This window comes from Anser brachyrhynchus, assembly GCF_964034855.1.
Source record: "Anser brachyrhynchus genome assembly, chromosome: 7".
Classification (NCBI taxonomy): domain Eukaryota; kingdom Metazoa; phylum Chordata; class Aves; order Anseriformes; family Anatidae; genus Anser; species Anser brachyrhynchus.
In genome coordinates, this window is record NC_137701.1 from 6,144,791 (window position 1) to 6,164,443 (window position 19,653).

Sequence of the window (19,653 nt, forward strand, 5' to 3'; positions counted from 1 at the left end):
AGACACCATAGACTATTTCAGAGCCAACAAACATTTTCTGATGAAAAAACACATCAGTTCAGAATTCTTGAATCAACTTTTAATAGTTAAGTCCCAGAATGCCATAGTCAAATATGGATACTTTTAAAGACAGCAGAAAACTGCTGAAGAATAACATGGTGAGTGCATCTGTAGGGCTCTTGCCTCAGCTCTTTCTTAAACTTCACTCAGTCCCTTCCCAGGCAGAAATAGGGGTATCCATTTTGCTTACACTGCTGAGAAGCCTTAAATAGGTGCAGGTGTCTGTTTTAATACCACAGGCTAACATTTGAGAGGAATTTCAGGCAGACAAATTCAAATTCCAACTCAAAGTCCATGAGTACAAAAAGAAACCATCAGATTTTTTTTCCCCAGGTACTTGTGTGTGTGCAGCTTAGAAAACATTTTAAAAATATTCTAAAGATGTATTTCAATAACATTCATATGGACATAGAAAAATACATAATTAACAACTCAATAATTACCTGCATCTCATCTAGTTTGGACTGAATGTCTGGAGGGAAATCTCCTGCTCCGCAGCTAAAAGGGTCAAAAGGTTCTGCTCCAAAAAGGTCTCTCTCTGGAACAACAGAAAAATGAGTCACTGAGAGAAAAGGTATGATCTATGACAATAGTTCCTTGAAAAAGTCAGCTTACTTCTCCTTAAAAGCTGAATAATAGCATGTCCAGATATGCAATCGATTAACTGCAATTTTTAACATCTATATTTTAAGGTCCTGTCTTGATTAGTTTTCCAAACCTCTATACTCAAATATTTTTCCAAGAACACCATCAACTTCTGTTTGAGCCTCCATGTAGTTTTCATTAAATGCTTGTGCCTTCTAGAGGAATTTTGGGGACGTGATGAGAAGAAATTCCGATTTGAATAAGGGAGCTCCTACTGAAGTGCCTTCTGGAATCAGGCTGTATAGGGGTTTCATAAATGAAGAGGGAAAAACTGCATGTCAATTGTCAAATTTCATCTTTACATTATGTCAGAAGCATATTTTCACAAATAAATTAGCCTTCCTATCTCCTGTCTGCCACGCCTCACCATCAGGTTAAGGCCTTTGGTAAAGACAGATGACTACCCTTACCCACAGAAGGTCACTTGATAGAGTTCCTCAGTGCACAACTGGTAGTAACAACTAATTACCAGGGCCATAAAACCCAAGCAAGGAAGAACAGGTAAAAAAAAAAAAAGTGAAAGAGAAAGTAGAAGACCATGAAAGCTCACTTTACCCTAAAATTCCACTAAACCTATATCCACAAATACGATGATTACAAATTTCTCTCTGTCACAACATACAGTTTCATACTTTTTAAAAGCAGGATACTTTCTAGTGGCCTTTTTTTTTTTTTTTTTTTTTTTAAATCTGAATAAGAAACACTTCTAATACCTTTCTTTTTTTTTCTTACTGGAACAGTGTAATGCTACTACTTCTTCACATCCGACAGTCTAAATATATATAGATATATTTTTTCTTCTCAATAATAAGAATTTTTTTTCTCTACAGGTAACAGTGCCATCTATATACACATGTTCTATCTCACATTGCCTTGACCAAAACTAGTATGAAGCTCATTTTTCTAACACAATCCAACCACATTGGTGGCAACACTCAAAGTTAACGCAGTTTTATCGTTGCTGGAGAAAATATTAACACCATTATCCTCTACTCTGACTTTCATTTTTGACAAGAAACCTGGTAATCGTACTACCTAACTTAAAAGTGTTACCTTAAAAGCCTGAATAGGGCTATTAGTATCTTGGAAATTAATAGCTGATTTTCTGGTTTAGCCCAGAATTTTACCCTTAACATACAAGATATGGAAGCTGACAATTGAGAACCTGACAAAAAATCCGTGTCAGCGTTACCAGTCATGTTGTCAATGCTGAAAAGGCTGCATATAGGCTCGTATAGGCTAAATATAAGTAATTATTTTGGCATCCACGGAGTCCAAATTTTAGACCTCTACTTGTCTAGGCTCTTCAACATTTTATTGTACACACAAGTGTCCACGGGTTTTGACCTAAATCATTTGATGTTACCATGCTGCATATTTAAAATATATGCATATATTTTAAATAATTAGCAGCTACCATTATTCCCATAATAAAGTACAGAAACAAGCAAGAACTTGATTAATTACACATTTAAAATCACCTCTAGCAGCTACAAATTGTCACATGAGAACAGAAGATGGCCCAGATCTGAGAACCTTATTCCAAAAGGCCACTTGAGCCCCCCAAAAATCTAGTCTTTCCATCTTTCCTGGCAGAGGTAGACCACCTTTATGCAAAAGAGACTTCAACCGGGATAATATAATGTAAAAATTAGGATCTACCTCACCCCTTGCCTCTCTCACATCCAAAATGGGTCTGCTCCAGTGTAACCACTGTCCTTACATGTTCTTTGCTCCACATCTGAAGGTCACCAAGTAGGAGCATGCTTTAACTTTCAAACTAACCTCTACTGAGGAGAAAGTAATGATGCTTTATGTCTCTCATAAATCTATTTGTTCAGTATGTAGGTCCACTTTTTTTTTCCCTCCTCTCTTTTTCATAGGTTATTTTTACCCGAAAAAGGAACTGACAGTTCTGTGTGTGTTCAGACAGCTAAAAGCAGCCAGTTTCAACACTGAGCCTTCACAAATATTCGAAGAATGTATTTATGAAAGAAACAACTCTTTCATTTCTTAGGACTGAAAGGCCTCATCGCTATTTTTGAAAGCACTTATTTTGTACATTATTCTGCACATTTTTTTATTCATGCCTAATTATTGTGCTTTTATTAATGACACTACTGAGCTAATTAGCAGGAGAATGGCAGAAGCTTTAGCTCCTTAAGTGGAACATGCCTTCACGTGAAGGATTATTTTATTCACGTTGTTATTCAAGGCCAACTTTAATGTTATCCAGGGAGTAATTTATTAAAACAGATTTTTAAAAACAGATTAAAATAAAAAAGATGAAAACAGTTTCTTAAAACATATTAAAACTGTATGTAATCAAATTAAAAATAGGTAAGTATTTCCTGGCTGAGTTTCTGTGAAATAGTTTGGGAACTCTCTCAATTCGACAACCATTTCAGTGAAATGGCTGTAAAAGTGCATAGTACAACTGCTTTTCTGCATTTAAAGGTTATGTGTTATATGAGAGATCGCATTGCTAAGAGTCAGGGAGAAGTAATGCACCACAAAATACTTTCAATATCATCATCGGTATTTCTCTTTTTAACAGAACCTGAAGAACATGTGGAAACTGTATGAATACAAAAATCTAGTCACTACAGAGCTCCACTGTTGTATGGGATCTCCATAAGCTTCTCTGCCGGTATTCACCCTACTTTTTGCTTTGGTGCTCCTTTTTAGTAGAGACAAGAGAAACCAGCAATATTTTATTTCATGCTACAGTATTTACATGAAAATATATTAAATATAACAAGAATATCTTGCCTGGCACACACTCAAAAATAACTGTAGTGTAGATAGGCATTTCTTTCTCCAATACAAAGCAACCAGTAAGCCTTTGAAAACAATCTCCTCAAACAGCACACACAATTTCCTTTCCCTCATTCTGTCCAATCCCATTCCTTCTTGGGAAGAAATAAATTCACTGCTTGGGAATCAAAAAACAAATTCAAACCTATGAAATGCTAATGTTCTACATGCATAATTCAAACCACAGAAAGACATGAACAGGTAATAAATTCTTGTTTCTGTAAGTGATCTGACATTCAGGACAAGAAACAAGTAATACTGGAGAGTAGCAGCCTGCGGTCCGTGGTAAACTCAAATCTAGCAATAACCAAGCAAACAAAACTCTACAAATATTTGGCTTTTCTGCTGTATTTTGCATCCGAATCTTCTTTACATTAGCTATCATCCAGATACAGAGTTATGCTGATACACGTTTTCCCCAGATGTCCTGGAGCAGCTGTGATGACAAAAATTAATCACACTGAAGATAAGGACCCAAGAAAGTATTTGGAATAAGCTGAGGCAGTGAGGTCCAGGAAACCTTTCTGTTAGCTGCAAGCTACCTTTTTTTTGTTTGTTTTTTGTGTGTGTGTGTGGGGAGGGGTGTGTGTGTGTGTGAGTTATTACACCATAAAAAAAATGGCTCCACCATTATTCTGACAACAGACTCTGGAAAGATAGCACCTTGGAGCAGATTTCTACATCTGCCAGTTATGACCTTGGATTATTGCAGATGCCTTTGAGTGAAATAAATGTTGGACAATTCAACAGAATGTTCCTCTCTACTCTTCTCTGAGATAAGACAATAATGCCGTGCCAACAAGAAATACAGAAATTAATTATTTTTCAAAATAACTTACAAGAACACTTGCAGTCCCTTACCCCATGCTCTGAGGAAGCAGCAGTATGGTGTTTAACACTGTATTTTTGGCTGCATGAAGTATGTGTCAATCTTTCAATTAAATAATTATTGTACTGGGCTGCATTATTTCTGTTTAGCCTGCAAGCCAGTCACTGTAAAATCAGCATTAAAAGAAGTAATTCTCAGAAACATTTTGAGTAGAAATACAATTCTGTAAAGGTCTTTTGTTTTTCAAAGAGTCACTCTTTTGTAGTTATTATCTAAAGAGACATCATGTATATGACCAATCTACAAACTCCTTCCCAAAGAGCATGAGCTTTTCTCCTTTAAAATAGTCAAAAAACAAAACACACAAAAAACCATTTCCTATTACTTGGATATCCACTACTGTGTAGACATTTACTGAGAAGGCATATTGCTCTACTGCTGAATAAGAATTGAAAACTGCAAGAATCTTTTCCCTTTTAAAAAAGCTGAAACGATTTGGAGATAACCTTTCCAATAAAAGGTGAGTGCTGTACTCTTCTTCCAGTATTTACAGTGTGAGTCTTCATGAACTACTTGCGGAGCACTAATCAAAGCAAAAGACATCATTTATAAAAATGATAAAAAACAATAAAACCATCCTATAATTTCATCAAAAATGATGAGAAAAAAATGCTCAAGTGCTGTGACAAAGAAAGAAGAGATAAGAACACGAAAGAAGACCTCAGAAAAGAGGCTCAAAACTTTGGCTCATTTTGGTTGCCACCTATCTGACTTGTACTGGAGAAAGAAACACCAGCCTGCCTCTACTGGCAGCAATAACATATAAAACAATGCATTATTGTACTTTATTAATACTGCAACATAACACAGCTTGAATGAAGTTCTTAAGGGATCTGAACTTTCTCATCTAAGACACTAAGTCCTTGTTTGAATACAAAATCTTCTTCTGTTTCAAAGTGCATTTTTGACATATGCCGAAATATGTTAATAGTTGATGAATGCAACAGTTTGCAACATATAATATACCAGGACATAGACTGAAAGAGCAAGGATCAACGGTATACACAGAACAGTATATCATTCTGTAGTCTCCCTGTGAAGCATGGCACACAGAGGAGCACGCAGTATTAACAGGCAGCTGACAACATGCGGCACTGCCTGCCACGTCTCTGAACTCTGTAAGCTTAATTTAAATGCAAATGAATCAAGTGTAAAATAAACACAGCACTTTTAAACAGTGCACATCGTTATTTATTATAACGTTATTTATTATATTTTCTCTATTAGAAAGTCCAGTGAATCAAGAAATACAAAATCACACAGGTGGAATACTCAAAACCACTCAGTTTTGGGTGCTGACTTCCATGTAAACCCACAATTTCTTGCAGTGGAACCAGGGCAGGATAACAGCTAAAATAATCTTGTCTTATAATTCAATTCAAGCTACTATTTTTGAATCTGGATATGCGTATTGAGATAAATTTTATGACCATATCTGAAGTTTGTATTTTTGTGAAAAAAAAAACAACATAAAAACAGTTAATATTGGGGGGGGGTCTTTTCTTCTGTTCTTTACAAAGACAAAAAAATCTTACGATAACAGTTTAGTTTCTAGTAAACTATTTGGTTTAATATTCTGCTAAACTATGAACATAAACTATTTTAATACTTTTTAATTCTGTTAATAGACCTTTTAAAAAAACTCAAATTTGTTTCAAATCATAAAATATGATGAAATAGATTAGATTTATTTATTTATTTATTATTAAATCCACACCCTCAACATCTCTTCAGAGGATGACATCTTTGTAAGCAACTGAAAAGAAAGGTGTGTACGTAAGGTGTTGGGAAGATGCTTGCTGACTGAAGTTTTACAATGCATCTTTATAATTGTGCACAGTTTGCACTCATACCCAAAAATTCTATGTACTAGCAACATTCTCCCAAGATGGATAGAAACTCTTCAAATATGGTGTATGGTGGCAGACAGTAACACTAATGTTCCTTAGCCATACTAAAATAGGCATGACAGAGAGAAAGTACTACCTTCAGACTGACATTCCTACAAACTCCAACATTGTTTGTGTGTTTGCTTCCCTCTCCCTCACCTCCCCCCAAGTGGTTTCCAAAGCTTTCAGAAACAATCTGTGGACTCTTAAATGACTTCCAGTGAAGCTGAGAATCTTAATCTAACGGCCTTCAAACATTTGGAAAATACATTTGCTATTATTAATCATCTTTTAGTGGGCAATTCCTGAAAATCTCTAATGTTGAGAGGTTCATCAACTATAACTGAAAAACAAACCTGTAGATGATATATGAAATGTAGTATTAAAAATATTATTCCAAGAATCTACAGTTTGAGGGATTTCTTAAACTCTTTCTCTTCTGCATCATCATTCACCATACTTATTCCACCTGCTATCTTCCCAAGAAACATAGATTTTAGGTGCTACAAACGTGGCTTGACAAGGAAAGAACTAAAGGGAAGTCAAAATATTTTCTGAATTAACTATGAGAAACATACTGTAAAAGAAAAGGCAAATTACAGTCCCCATACAGTTTCATCACGTAAATACATTTGTTTATAATGTAACTTGGCAGCAACATCAATGACGGGGAAGATGGTATAAAAATTAAATGTCATTATCAAATGTGATTTACAAAAAACATACCTGGCTTTTCAAGCAAAATGTATGCAAACCTCTTCAGAAGCTTTAGTTTTAAAAAATAAATAAAATGTAAGAAAAAAGTAGGTCAGTTGTCATAAAACTTACTGATCTCTGCAGATCTACTGGGTACTGGAGGAGGCTGTGTACCATTGCGAGTAGGTGTTGATGACTGAGGGGATATGGGAGAAAAGGGAACCATATCAAAGATGTCAGTGGAGGGTGATTTAGGTATCACACTGCCTGCCTACAATAAGGACAATAAATATTAGGGCAATATTTCACATGAAAAAAAAAATCACAACACTGAATTTTTCAGCATGCAGATAAGAGCTACAGTTTCAAAAAAGTTAAAAATAAACATCAGCATGCACAAAACAGCTCCTGACACCAAGCGAATGGCATTTGCAGTTCAGAGTCTCAGACATGCTAAAACTCCCCAATACATAAGCAGCATTGTAGTTTTTCCATTTTCAGTAAATCCTGTACAACCAGGAATATATCATGGTTAAACCTGAAAAAGCTAGTGATAAGCAGTTCTATATTCCAGAAGTATGAATACAGTTATTTTCACAAGACTCACTTCAGGAAATACGGCAACAGCAATACGCTACATTTCTGAATGCACAGAACAAGTAGCTAAAATTAGAAGACAAAATCCCAGTGTTACTTCTTTACTATTTCTTCTGTTTGTGATCAAAAAAACCACACTGTGATCAAACCTTCACATGTATTTTTTGATAAGTAACAACTGGGGCACGAGATACAGTGAATATTGATTTCCAAAATAAAACTCTCATCCTTCATGTAGAATGGAAGGAATTAAATTCATAAAGCACAGAAGGTTGGCAGGCTTCTAAAAAATACTGGATAAGCAAAGAAACCCCAAACATGACAATTAACTACCACTCTACAGTCATATTTATTTTTAATGACTCATTCCTCCTGCCATCTGTCCATTAATTCAGGACACAAATGAGGCACAGTCAAATCAAAGCATACTGAATGCTAAAACAGGTGACAAAATAGTTTAAAACTCACATTGACAGGCTGAAGGCAAAATGCATATGGAAAACTAATGTCAACGTTATTAATTAGACGTCTCAAAAACCTACATTCTGCATATATGAATGACACACTGCTGTGCACCAGGGAAATCTGCTACTTTTAAATAAGACCCAATTTGACTAAAATATTCACATGAAAATTTTTAAGCACAGATTAAATTAAGTCAGATTGATTCTTCTATTCAGAACACATGAATACCACAACCTGCCAGACGGGTTGTCTTTTGCAATGCTGGTCCATGAGTATTTTATGGCCCTAAGTCTTATTTGCAATGTTTCTTTCTTTAGTGTCTGTGCTGCAGCAACTGCAGCTGCCCATTCACGACACATTACACAGATTTCTAAGCCAAGCCCATAGGTAGCCTTGAACTACATCTGGAAGCTGCAGTGGCTGCTGAAAAGGAAAGGATATTGATGCATGGTCTTCCTCAGTACAGTGCTAAAAGAAAACTAGACTCTTGGGTCCTACGTTACATATTCCTAGGAGTTTTGAATCCATGCTTTTAATTTGGACAAGGAGAGATCTAAAAAAGTTCAGTATTTCCAAAAAACAGGAATATTTCTAACTGGGTATACTGAAATGCCAAGCATAAAAGCAAACCACATTGTCATAGGCTGCTTTATTTTTATTTTATTTTTACCCCTATTTAAACAAAAACAAACAAAAGAACTCCCTCTGTCATGGTATACCCCGTCAGACCTGAGCTGAGCTTCTTAAAACGACTAGTTTTAAAGATTTTTACATACACAGATCCCTTACTGACCTCAATATGAGAAACAGCATAGCAATTTCAAATATTTATTGTGAAAATGTTTCAGTGAAGATTCCTTAGACACAATTGTCCCTTATTACTGCATTCGGGGACCTTACATTAGCCTCCTGGTGCTTTCATGCATGGTCAGAGATTCAGTATAATTTGTGTTGAAGGAGATCTTGGGAAGACATCTGATCTGACTCAAAGCAGAGCAATGTATATGCTTGACCCAAAGTAAACATACAAAGAGTCTCGTATCCCATTCATCATACAATAAAACCATGTCTGACTGTAGGTAGGTTTTGTCTGCATCTGGAAGGTGGGATTGGTTCAATACATAAGTACTTGCCATATATTAATCTACAATTAACATTGATAATCCTGGAAAGGCTCTGAAACAGTAAACACTAACACGGATTCTTCTTATTTGCTAAGTGTTTATTGCTGCATAGAAGATGGATAAATAAGCAGTATTTATGTTTAGTCATAGATGAGCCTTTTTGGCACAACAGCAAAACTCAAACTCTATGTTGACATTTTCTGTCTATATGCCATTTTGTTAAAGTTGATGGACATTTTGATACTACTTGTTTAAGTAAAACTATAAGTCAGTTATTTTAAGAAATGCGTGTTTTAAATACCTATAAGCACAAGAAGCATTTTTATTTAGTGAACACATGCAAAAAGCCATGGATTGCCAAATACAGCCAAACGTTACTTGCAAATGGAAGAGAAATTGAGATTATTAGCATATTGCTATGAAAAAGCATTGCTTATAATTAAAAATAATTTTAAAACTTCATTTTGCACAGAGTTTTTATAAAGTATACTAAAAGGTAGATAACTGCTGCTTACTTTTCTATTAATTCATGACGGAAAAAAGCCCTTCAGACTGGACCTTCAGAATTGCTTGATTTGAATAGCTATTCTTAGTATAACAATTTCAACAGAAGATTGATAGATAGCAGATTCATTAATGGACTAATTTAAAATGTTGGAAAAACTAAGAATTTTGTTTTGGGGGTGGGAGAGAAAAAGCTACGTAGAAACAAGAGCAAGCCTTTGCAAATTCCATGTTTTAAGAGTACTGCTAGAGAATCCAAGATACATCTGCTCTGTCCTTTAACCACTGTACAAAATGTGAAATTTTTAACACAAGTTAATACACAACAGAACACAGGAAAGCCAAAAAAAAAAAAAAAGAAAAAGCTTTTGCACAGCAGGATTACACGAGGTCTCGGGCAGCTGTATTCACTGGTTGGCTTTGGAAGACCACTTTTTGAAGGTGGTGGTATTAACAATCCAGCTGGTAGTCTAGAGTCAGGAGAACTCCTAGGAGTAAGCGTAATGGAAGAGATATCTAAACAAGGAGGTGAATCCTCATTGTTACACCAGAAAAAAGTAGAGGGTCTTTGAAACATATGTTCATCATTATCACACTTTATGTGCAGCAGCTGAAAAGGAATCACAGAAAGAGAAAACATTCTGAGGAACTGAACGTGGTAATGCCAGGGAAAGATGAAAAAGACATTTCATACTTCAAAAGGGTTTGTCTGCAACTTGCTGTTCAGTGCTATACTGATGTTACAAAACTCAATAATACTTTAAAACAAAATCTAAAAATGTACCGCAACAAGAGGTAGCCCAGTGTTAACTGGAACAAAAGTAGACATGTCAGATTAACTGACAAATGTCAAAATCCACCAACATAATAGCAATATCTCACACATGCACGTGTAAATTAGCAGTTAAGCACATATCTGATGTCGAGTAATAGAGTTACTCTGGTGGTTAACACACAGGCCAGACTTTTCGTTCTCCATACAAGGAAACACCTACCACCTAAATCCCACAAATATTTATAGAAAAAATAAGAATTACTTAACTAAAATGTTCTTTCAATAGAAGCTAATGACACACAAATTTAAATATCAATATTAGACTTTGTTTCATTTCCTTATCTGTAGAATTTATGTATGTAAACATTTATGGACAATAACAACTGCCATCTTTTCTGTGCATATGAATAATTCATTGAACCTGGAGAACAAGATTTTCAGTAGGTAAATCAAAACCTGAGATCCTTTGTTGCAAAACAAAGGGATCCTCATTCCCCTACAACAGCAGCACAGGATCCAGGACAGAATAACACTTTGCTGCTGCGGAAAGAAAAATGTTGACGGTTTCAAGATTCTCTGGATCTCTGAAGTCCCACAGAACAGCTTCTAACAGAGGCAAATGAGTAACCGTCACACCACAATACCAGATGGCAAGAGCCATCCACCTAAGACGAGCGGGATAACTTCAAGGTTCTGGTCTGAATTAGACAGACAAGAGCCTGAAGCTGGCTGTCTCACATGAACACGGAGTATTTAAGAGCACATTCCAGCAATATTCATTGCGTATTGAAAGCCAACCAGAAGGTGTTGCCCATTTTGACTAAAAAAAAAAGTCCCTTAAATTTTGCCTGAATGAGAAATATCTGCTATGCATAACAGGTTTCAAATGAAATGGATCTTTTCTAGGTGAAATTAGAAACACAGAGCCTTTAGGATTGATCCTGGAAAGAAAAGCAGAATGAAAATGTCTTAAAATATGTGATTTAAGAAACATATCCAACCAACTCTTCTGTTGGGGCCAAGTTGTAATTTCTACCTCAAAAACATCTTCTCATCATTAAGGCAAGGTTTTAGAGAAGGACAGATTCATCTTTGAAATCGAACAGAAGGAACTGAGCGTATGTGCAGATGCTTCTTCTTGGCTAGAGCAGGAGTTTACACACCTAGAAGGCAGGAACTGGGCCTGTGCTACAGGTACCTTGCCTGAAAACCACTCTGACTTGCCCAGGATGAAGCAGTGGTAGATATGTGCAGCAAAAATTTCTAAGTCTACTTTCACTCTCTTCATATAGTGTTATATATCTGATATGGAGTGATTATTTCATTAGAAGTTTGCATAACTCCAGCAGATCAGGAATTAATGATTTTAAACTTTTCTTTCTTTCTTTCTTTTTTTTTCTTCTCATTATTATGTATAAAATGGAAAATTTAAAATCGTTTTGAACTGAGTCTTAGTTCCTTGCTTCATTTTCCATACACAAAAGTCAGGTTTAGGGCCTGGATATCCAAATTTAATAACAATGCCATACTTAGGAAAACACTAACAAACACCACAAAACTCTCTATTTCAAAAGTTGCAGTTTATAAGAAAAAAATGGTTTTATTGCAATTATAAAGAATACTTCTGTATTGGGAATTGTGGAACTGAGGATTTGGAATGGTAGTGAATAAAAATAAAAGCAAAAAGATTTACATCATTTTGCTTATTTTTTTCAAGAGTGTTACTAGGCTACAAGCAGATGACATGGCATTACTGCCATGTAATACTTGCTGCTATACATATACATGGAAAAAATAGAACTCATAAAAATAAATACTGGAAGATACTAAATATAAACAGTCAAATTAAAGAAGCAAAATATTTCCCTGGAATACAGAACAGCAGACAATGAATAGTTTCCATTAAAAAGGCAAGTATATCATATGAAAAAAAGAAAACATACAGAAAGCAGTAAAATGCATATAGGATGCAAATCAGCAAAACAATATGGATGAACTGAATACACAATATTATAAAATTGAAGGAGTAGAAAATAGGCAAAGAAAAAACACAAGCATTTTCCCATTAGGCACTCTCAACAGAAATATAAATCAAATGATATGCCTAAACACATTCCAAAACTGTTTTCTGAAATAACTGAAATAGGCATACAGGTTTTTTCTCTTTTTTTTTTTTTTAAAAACACTTCACACACACATTAAATGGGGGTAACAGGTGCAGGTGGCCCATGCTCCTCTAATTCACTACTTAACATTAAAAAAGGTCTGATCAATCAATATCTTTAATGCTCTGGACTTGCTAAAAAATAAACAAATGAGATTTTGGCAACACTACCACAGTAAGAAGTATTGACCAGGCACCTACATATTACATAGTCTTTAGTCTTTTCATAGTTGTAGTCTATTAGTCTTTTTCAGAAGACTTTGATTTTTCTCTCTTTAAATTTCTTAGCCTGAATAATCTCTTTTTTTTTTTTTTCCTCCTGTCTAAAGTTGGTGTTAGGACATTGTCTCAACTTACTTTCTTTTCTTAACCATATTGGTCAAGGAGAAAGCCTTCAAGATACGTTTGAGATGTGTCAGACATGCCCAAAACAGATTAACAATTTCTTATCTTATTAGCGGTTCCTCAGTGGCCTACAGTGGTTTACTGTTCAGTCTACTAAAAAAACCTGATGGTGCTAACTGTATGTAACCACAGCCCACACGAAGGCCTTGTGTACAGCTATCCAAGGCTGTTCACTAAACACCACCAACAGTTTAAATAGCACAAATAAAACAAACAAAAACAACAACATGTCACGTCAAATAGTGCTCCCAGGGATGCACTGATCTTTGGAAGTTGGATTTATACGTAGTAGCAACATCCAAAGACTTATTTTGATATAAACTCAAGCAGCCTCATCATAAGTAAATAACAGAATGAAAATCAGATTGTTCCCACATAATCAAGACCAAACGCAAGAAAGACCCGTGATTAATGTATTGCCAAACCACTAAAACAGATGAAAAGCAAACAGCACAGATACAAAAGTAATGGAAATTTTAGCTGCACATGCAAGGGAGTGAGAAAAAAGAGAAACATCCCATGCCAACATTTCCCATGGCACATGTAAGTGCAGCTAACCATACTAAGGCAACCGGACTTCGATACAGTATGCCCTTTATTAATTCATTCAGGAAGCGACAAAAAGTGACAGTTTCTGTTGCATAATACAAATATGTTTATATTTTAGTCACTGGCTTGTAAAAGTTTCAGCAAGACCAGCATACTTAAAAACATCAACCCCAAAGCAGAAAAAAAGCTAAGCAGTTAATTATTTACTGAACTTGCTAAAGAACCTTAAATCTAAGTAGCTACAATACTCAGCGAGAAAAAGTATGCAGAAGATTGATAGTTTGATGTTTGACTTTCACAATCAATTTTATTCTTAAGTATTGGTTATATGATATAGTTTTTTGTTTGTTTGGTTGGTTGGTTTTTTGTTTCTCACTGCTTTTAATGGCTTCTTTTATAGGTTCAGAAATAAGTTTTATTTTTCTCATACAGTTTACGAACTGATAGAAAAGGCAACTAACTTAGGTTGAGGTTACTTTGGCCATTTGTCTAGATTTAGAACAGCCAAAGAAACATTTTGTTAGTGATGCTAACATTCAAGAAACTTGAGAATTTTGACAGCAGATATATCCCTCAAAAGCAGAAGCCTACTTGCTGTCAGCACTTCACACCTGCTTATATGTTCCAAAAACGTGAAGGGCACATGACTGCATTTTTCATGCATGTAATTTGCAGCCATTTCAGTCTGCCAGAATTATTTTAAAATGAGTCCTCAAATAAATCCTTACATGGCCTGCAAAAGATCAGCAGTAGAAGCAAGAAGAATCAGGAAAGCAGTTTTAGATTAGGTTTCCTTTTGTATTTCACAAAGGAGCCTATAACTTGACTTCATATGAACTCTAGAAAGAAAAGTCACCTTTTTCTGTAAAATGTTATCATTATTATTTACAATTTTCATGAGTGGATTTTTTTTTTTAATGGAACAACTGCGAACTAACAACAAACACCAATTTCTTTTCATTATCATTGCCTAAAAAAGAATACAATTAAAACAATTAAACATGGATGCTTCAGCTGGTAAAACACTCTCATATGTAAGTTAGCAATCTTCAAATATATTTTTAATTCTGTGTTCACAGTGAATCTTTAGCTTATAATTCACTGTTTGCATTTTCCTCTCTTAGTTAGGCCACTGACAATTTTTGGAAGAGTGACCATGCGTAATATTCCTTAGATGTGTTTTGTTATTAGAGAACTGCAAATTAAAAAGTTTTAGCATTACGTTTTGCAAATGAGGTGTTCTACATTATTACTCAAGAGTTCAACACATGATCACAGGAACAACTCCTTTTGGAGAGGTAAATCTGTCAGTAAAATCACATATTGCACTCTAGAATGGTACTACTAATTTGTTCTTAAGCATCACAGATACAAAGTAACATCTTTGATACTACAGACAAAATATCTTTAAATACTTTGGAAGTAAAAGACTATCTGAATTTTTAGTCTTGATAGTAATATATTTGATCTTGAATACAATTCCAGCAAACAGCTTTTACGTACATCTTCATATTTAGTTACCAAACCTATTTTAAATTACGAGTTAGAAAAGTTTCTTTCAAATGGCAATCTGGAGTCATCTGCTCAAAACCAAAGCATGCTGAAACCAGGTATGTTTTTTTTAAAATGTGCAGTCATTTATTTAATCCTATACACATATTAATTTATACATCCACAGTTTAAAGAAACTCAGATTCTGTCTTTTTGATACCAAAGTCCCATCAGAAGACAAAATCTGATCCTGTTTATTGGAAAATGATCTAGGAATCAGAAGACCTGAGTTTCAGCCTTCCTGGCAGGAAAAGCAGAAAATGGCTTTTTGTTTGTTTGTTTGTTTTCTAGCAACAGTGTCCAGGGTCAGTGAAATAATACAATGGGAGTAGGACTTCAAGTTTCTAAAGGTATTTTTCACCTACTTCATTTCATTAAAAATTAACAGGAAGACTAATATGTCTAGAATAACTAAAGAAACCAAAATCAATAAATTTCAAGAGGAACCAACAGGAGTAAAGAATACTACACTGGTGCTGCAGGTAGACACAATGGAAAAAAAAATGGTTTTCAAGTGACAAGTGGGAAAGACATTCTATTCTAGATCAATAGTTTAACAAAGAAAGCATGATAGTGGCATCACTTGGTGTCTGTAACTGCTTTGTTCCATACTACAGGTGCAATAAGTACTTAAAAGTCCAAGCCTTCCCTCAAGTGAAAGAAGAAAGCCACATCCACTGTCAGCCTAAAATGATATCTGCTTAGATTGCATAGCTTACAGCTCCCTTCCATAGGGATGGGGATTGGCAGAGAAGATGTAGCACATGCAATTCAAATGTTCATATTTGTCATGTTCTGGGAACTGTCATCACATCCCCTTGCAACATCGTGGGCTTCTGCAAGTATATGCTTGTTTAATCAAGTTGCTAATGTTGACTGCTAAAGAGCTAAAGCACTTTCTGATTACCAAGTGCTTCCAAGACCATGCATTAATCACTAAAAGAAGAGCACAGTCAACAACATATAAGATAGGAAAGCTATTTCTGCACATCTAGTAAATATTAAGAAACTGTAGAAGCAGTGTGCAAATAACCAAGAACAACCTAGAAAGCATAAAATCAGAAAATCCAAGGTATTATTTAAGCATAAACAGAAGCAGCTTTACAACAATCTGTAGTTGGCTAGGGAAACTAAACATTTTGTTAGAAGTTACAGTGCTGCCAGTTAATGGCACAAGTAATATTATCGGAGTAGGTATCAAGTATGAGAGCTTAAACTTGCCATCCCTCATTAAATGATGCCTCTCTAGACCGCAGCACGCAAAGTAACAGCAAACTGCACTGATACAGTCCATAAGAGGAAAAAAAAATCCTTAAGCTGCTTCTGCTCTCTTCTAACAGGAGCTGGGGCTTTACAAAGTCATGTATGAAATGATAGTTGATCGAATTAAGTGTGTAAGATTTACTGCAAAATATAAAAGACAATGAAATGTGCTATGAAGTGTTCATAACCTCCTTCTTTCATACATGCTTGTTGCTCACATATTAAAAGATAAAATATTTATCACCAAATCATATCTCCTGCCCTCCCAAGCATCCCAGCTTATGGTCCCTTCATCAAACTCAGTCTTGGATATTTATGCTGCTTCTTCCTTACACTCAAAATTTTCAACCTACATGTTGCATCTGTATGTACTTGCTTTTATGCTAGCACAATTGATGGCTTTAATTTAATTGATACAATCTAGTTTAAAGCAGACCTATTTGAATGATGTCTCTTGGTAAAGAACAAAAGTTGATAGTGTTTGGTGGATAAGACTATGTTTCTATATATAATCTGAGAAAGACATTTTCCTAAAAATGTTTACTTTTTATTCTTGGGTGCGCATCTCATCAAAAAATCACATAGGTTGGAAAGTCACCTAATCCAAACTCCTGGTCCAGCAGGATGCATTTCACTAGAGCTGCTGAGGAACATGCCCAGCAAGGTTTTGAATATCTCCAAGGTTATAGATACCCCAGCATGTCTGGGCAAATTATTCCAATATTTATCCAGATAATTTATCTAAGACTATTTTATTGTGGAAGCAAAGTAGATATTAAATATCTACAGGCTCTTACTGCAATTCTAGTCATGAGAGAATTCAGAATTTTTTAAATTAATGATTATTTAATATTAGTAATCATCAATAATTAATATATCATTTTGTTGTAGCATGATATTTAAGCAATATACATATTCATTGTACCAACTGTAATTAACAATAAAACACTACCTAGAGTTTACAAATCGCTGTTCCATCTTAACACCATCTTTAATAATGGATAAGACACTACGGAATTAAAAGAGAAAAGAAACACGAGTGCGTGCTACACACACTACAGGATATTTTTCTTGGTCATTATTAATATATTTCTTTAGTTTTTTGCTACATGTATTTACCTAGTTCATTAACTTAAATGAAAGAGAATCATGCCCATGATAAAAGACTTCAGTGTCTGCTTAAATGAATTAAAAATACATTTATATTCATAAATAAAACAAATTGGCTTTAATTATAATTAAGGAAAATAGAATATTTTTACCAAATTGATTTTAAATGTAGCATATGGGAAAAGTTTATCTCCTTTTATTGAATGATTCATAAGTGAGAAGACATCCATAATTAACAGTTTTAACTGTGGGAGTTACGCAAAATATTTATAATTTATTGTGCTCTCTCTACTAAATAGACTTTAGGAAAATGAAATGACCTTGACTTTTCATCATGCAAACAAACATCTAACCAATACTAAAGAAGCCTATAGACACTACTGAAAAATTGTCATCGCTATAAACATACTTTTACATTGCCCAAATCTTTGAACATCCATTTAAAGATAAATGGTGCACATTCAGGGTGGGAACAGGGTGGCCCAAGGTACACAACTTAAAAGCAGTATGTCTTTTTCTAAGATTTTAGTATAAGTACATTAAGAAGTTCAATTTATTTCTACAGTTACCTAACAGTGTATAGAGAGAATAGGCTTTTAAGAATGGGAGAGTCATTAGGCTCAATCTGCAATGCAACTTGCATTTTCAGGGGTCCTGCCTAGACACAAGTCACTGTCAATCAGTCATTTAAAAATAGTTTTGTCATCTATAGGAACTGGAACAAGCATTAGAAATTTTGACTGTTGACGAACCCTTAGGTGATCCTTTTTACCTGCCATGCTAGTTCCTGAGGCCCTAATGACTCCTTGAAAGACAGATAAAAGTTTTTAGAAGTCATTCAGAAAGCGGAAGGTGTAAGTAACGATATGCTTGTGACAGAAAGTTTGTAGAAAAAAAAACCAAAGCAGTGTTCTCAAACCAGATGCTTTCAGTTCAAAACAGAGTTCTTCATCCTTAGCTAGCATGCTTAGATATCTGCAAAGGAGTATTTACAGTCTTTATGCAGCAACAAATAGGTGTGACAAGACGCTTGAAGAACTGCCATATATTGAGACTGCCATTTGCACTTCTGTTGTGTCACAATCTTACTGTTACTTCAGTACTGCACTTCTACAGATTTGTGACATGATCACTTGAGTTAATCACAATCACTGGAAACAGCATGGATACTAATAATTATCAAAACACAGATGATTATAAATTTAGAATAACGTTAGATATAGGAGTTATGTTCTTGTACTTACTGGAGATGCATGTACTTGTGTTATTCTTAACTGATTTTCCAAATCCTGAACTTTATTCTTCAGTTCTGTGTTTTCAGTTTCTAATTCTTGAATCTACAAAGCAAGTGATTATTGCAACAGCTATTGGGATATTCATTCATTTTAACAATATCTATAACTCGTCCATTTACAATAAGCTTTATCTGAGTTTTGGTAATTTAGAAGTAACGCTTATCTAGTTATCTGATTACAAAAAATAATTAACTCTGAACATCTGTATCTTATATATTTCAACATTTCATTTCTGTTAGTCACCTCAAAAAGATGGAAGAACAAAGTATTGTTTCATGCTTGTCAGGTCTTTATTTAGTTTTCTTTTTAAGTATCTGTTGAAATTCTTCCTAATCTGAGAATGGAAATAATGCTGTCATAGAAAACATAACAAAATTACAGCAGAATGTTCCTTTTATCTATTTAGAAATTATAGTTCAAAACTTACTCTTTTCTGTAAACCTGCTATTTGTTTTCTTGTCTCAACATCTTTTCCTCCGGATTCCAGAAATTTTCTGTAAGCCAAGTCAAACGCTTGACCGATTGTTAAAGTTATCTCTTCCGCCTTTACATAAAACAAATTGAAAGTAGTGCATTAAAAATATTTTTATAATTACTTCCATTTCAGATGATCACAAAATACTTTACACCACGTATCACGTTCAAAGGGTTTGCTTCATCTATCATGAAATCAACACTGAAAGGAGCATGGCAAAAACTCCTTGGCAAAGTACAGAAAACATTACGAAAGCAACATAAAAATATCCCAGCCTCTTCTCCATCAGCACAACATTCAGTAGAGGTGTGTGAAGACCTCAGGTCTAGAGGAAGGGGGAAATTAATGCCTCTGTTAACTAGGAAACAAAAATAAAACCA

The 19,653-nt window shown here is 34.8% G+C and overlaps 1 protein-coding gene across 8 annotated transcripts in view; it reads right to left on the minus strand.

The window, feature by feature from the left end:
• GULP1 (GULP PTB domain containing engulfment adaptor 1) overlaps positions 1 to 19,653 on the minus strand; it is a 150,863-nt gene that overhangs the window by 9,366 nt on the left and 121,844 nt on the right. For 5 of the 8 annotated variants that reach the window (XM_080598848.1, XM_080598849.1, XM_080598852.1 and 2 more), the window contains 5 exons: positions 19,226 to 19,342; positions 18,748 to 18,840; positions 10,072 to 10,296; positions 7,129 to 7,267; positions 504 to 598 (listed from right to left, as the gene is read on the minus strand). In XM_080598848.1, the coding sequence (XP_080454974.1) occupies positions 504 to 598; positions 7,129 to 7,267; positions 10,072 to 10,296; positions 18,748 to 18,840; positions 19,226 to 19,342 (669 nt within the window). The remainder of the gene's footprint in view (positions 1 to 503; positions 599 to 7,128; positions 7,268 to 10,071; positions 10,297 to 18,747; positions 18,841 to 19,225; positions 19,343 to 19,653) is intronic. The other 3 variants (XM_080598853.1, XM_080598854.1, XM_080598855.1) reach the window with 1 other exon arrangement.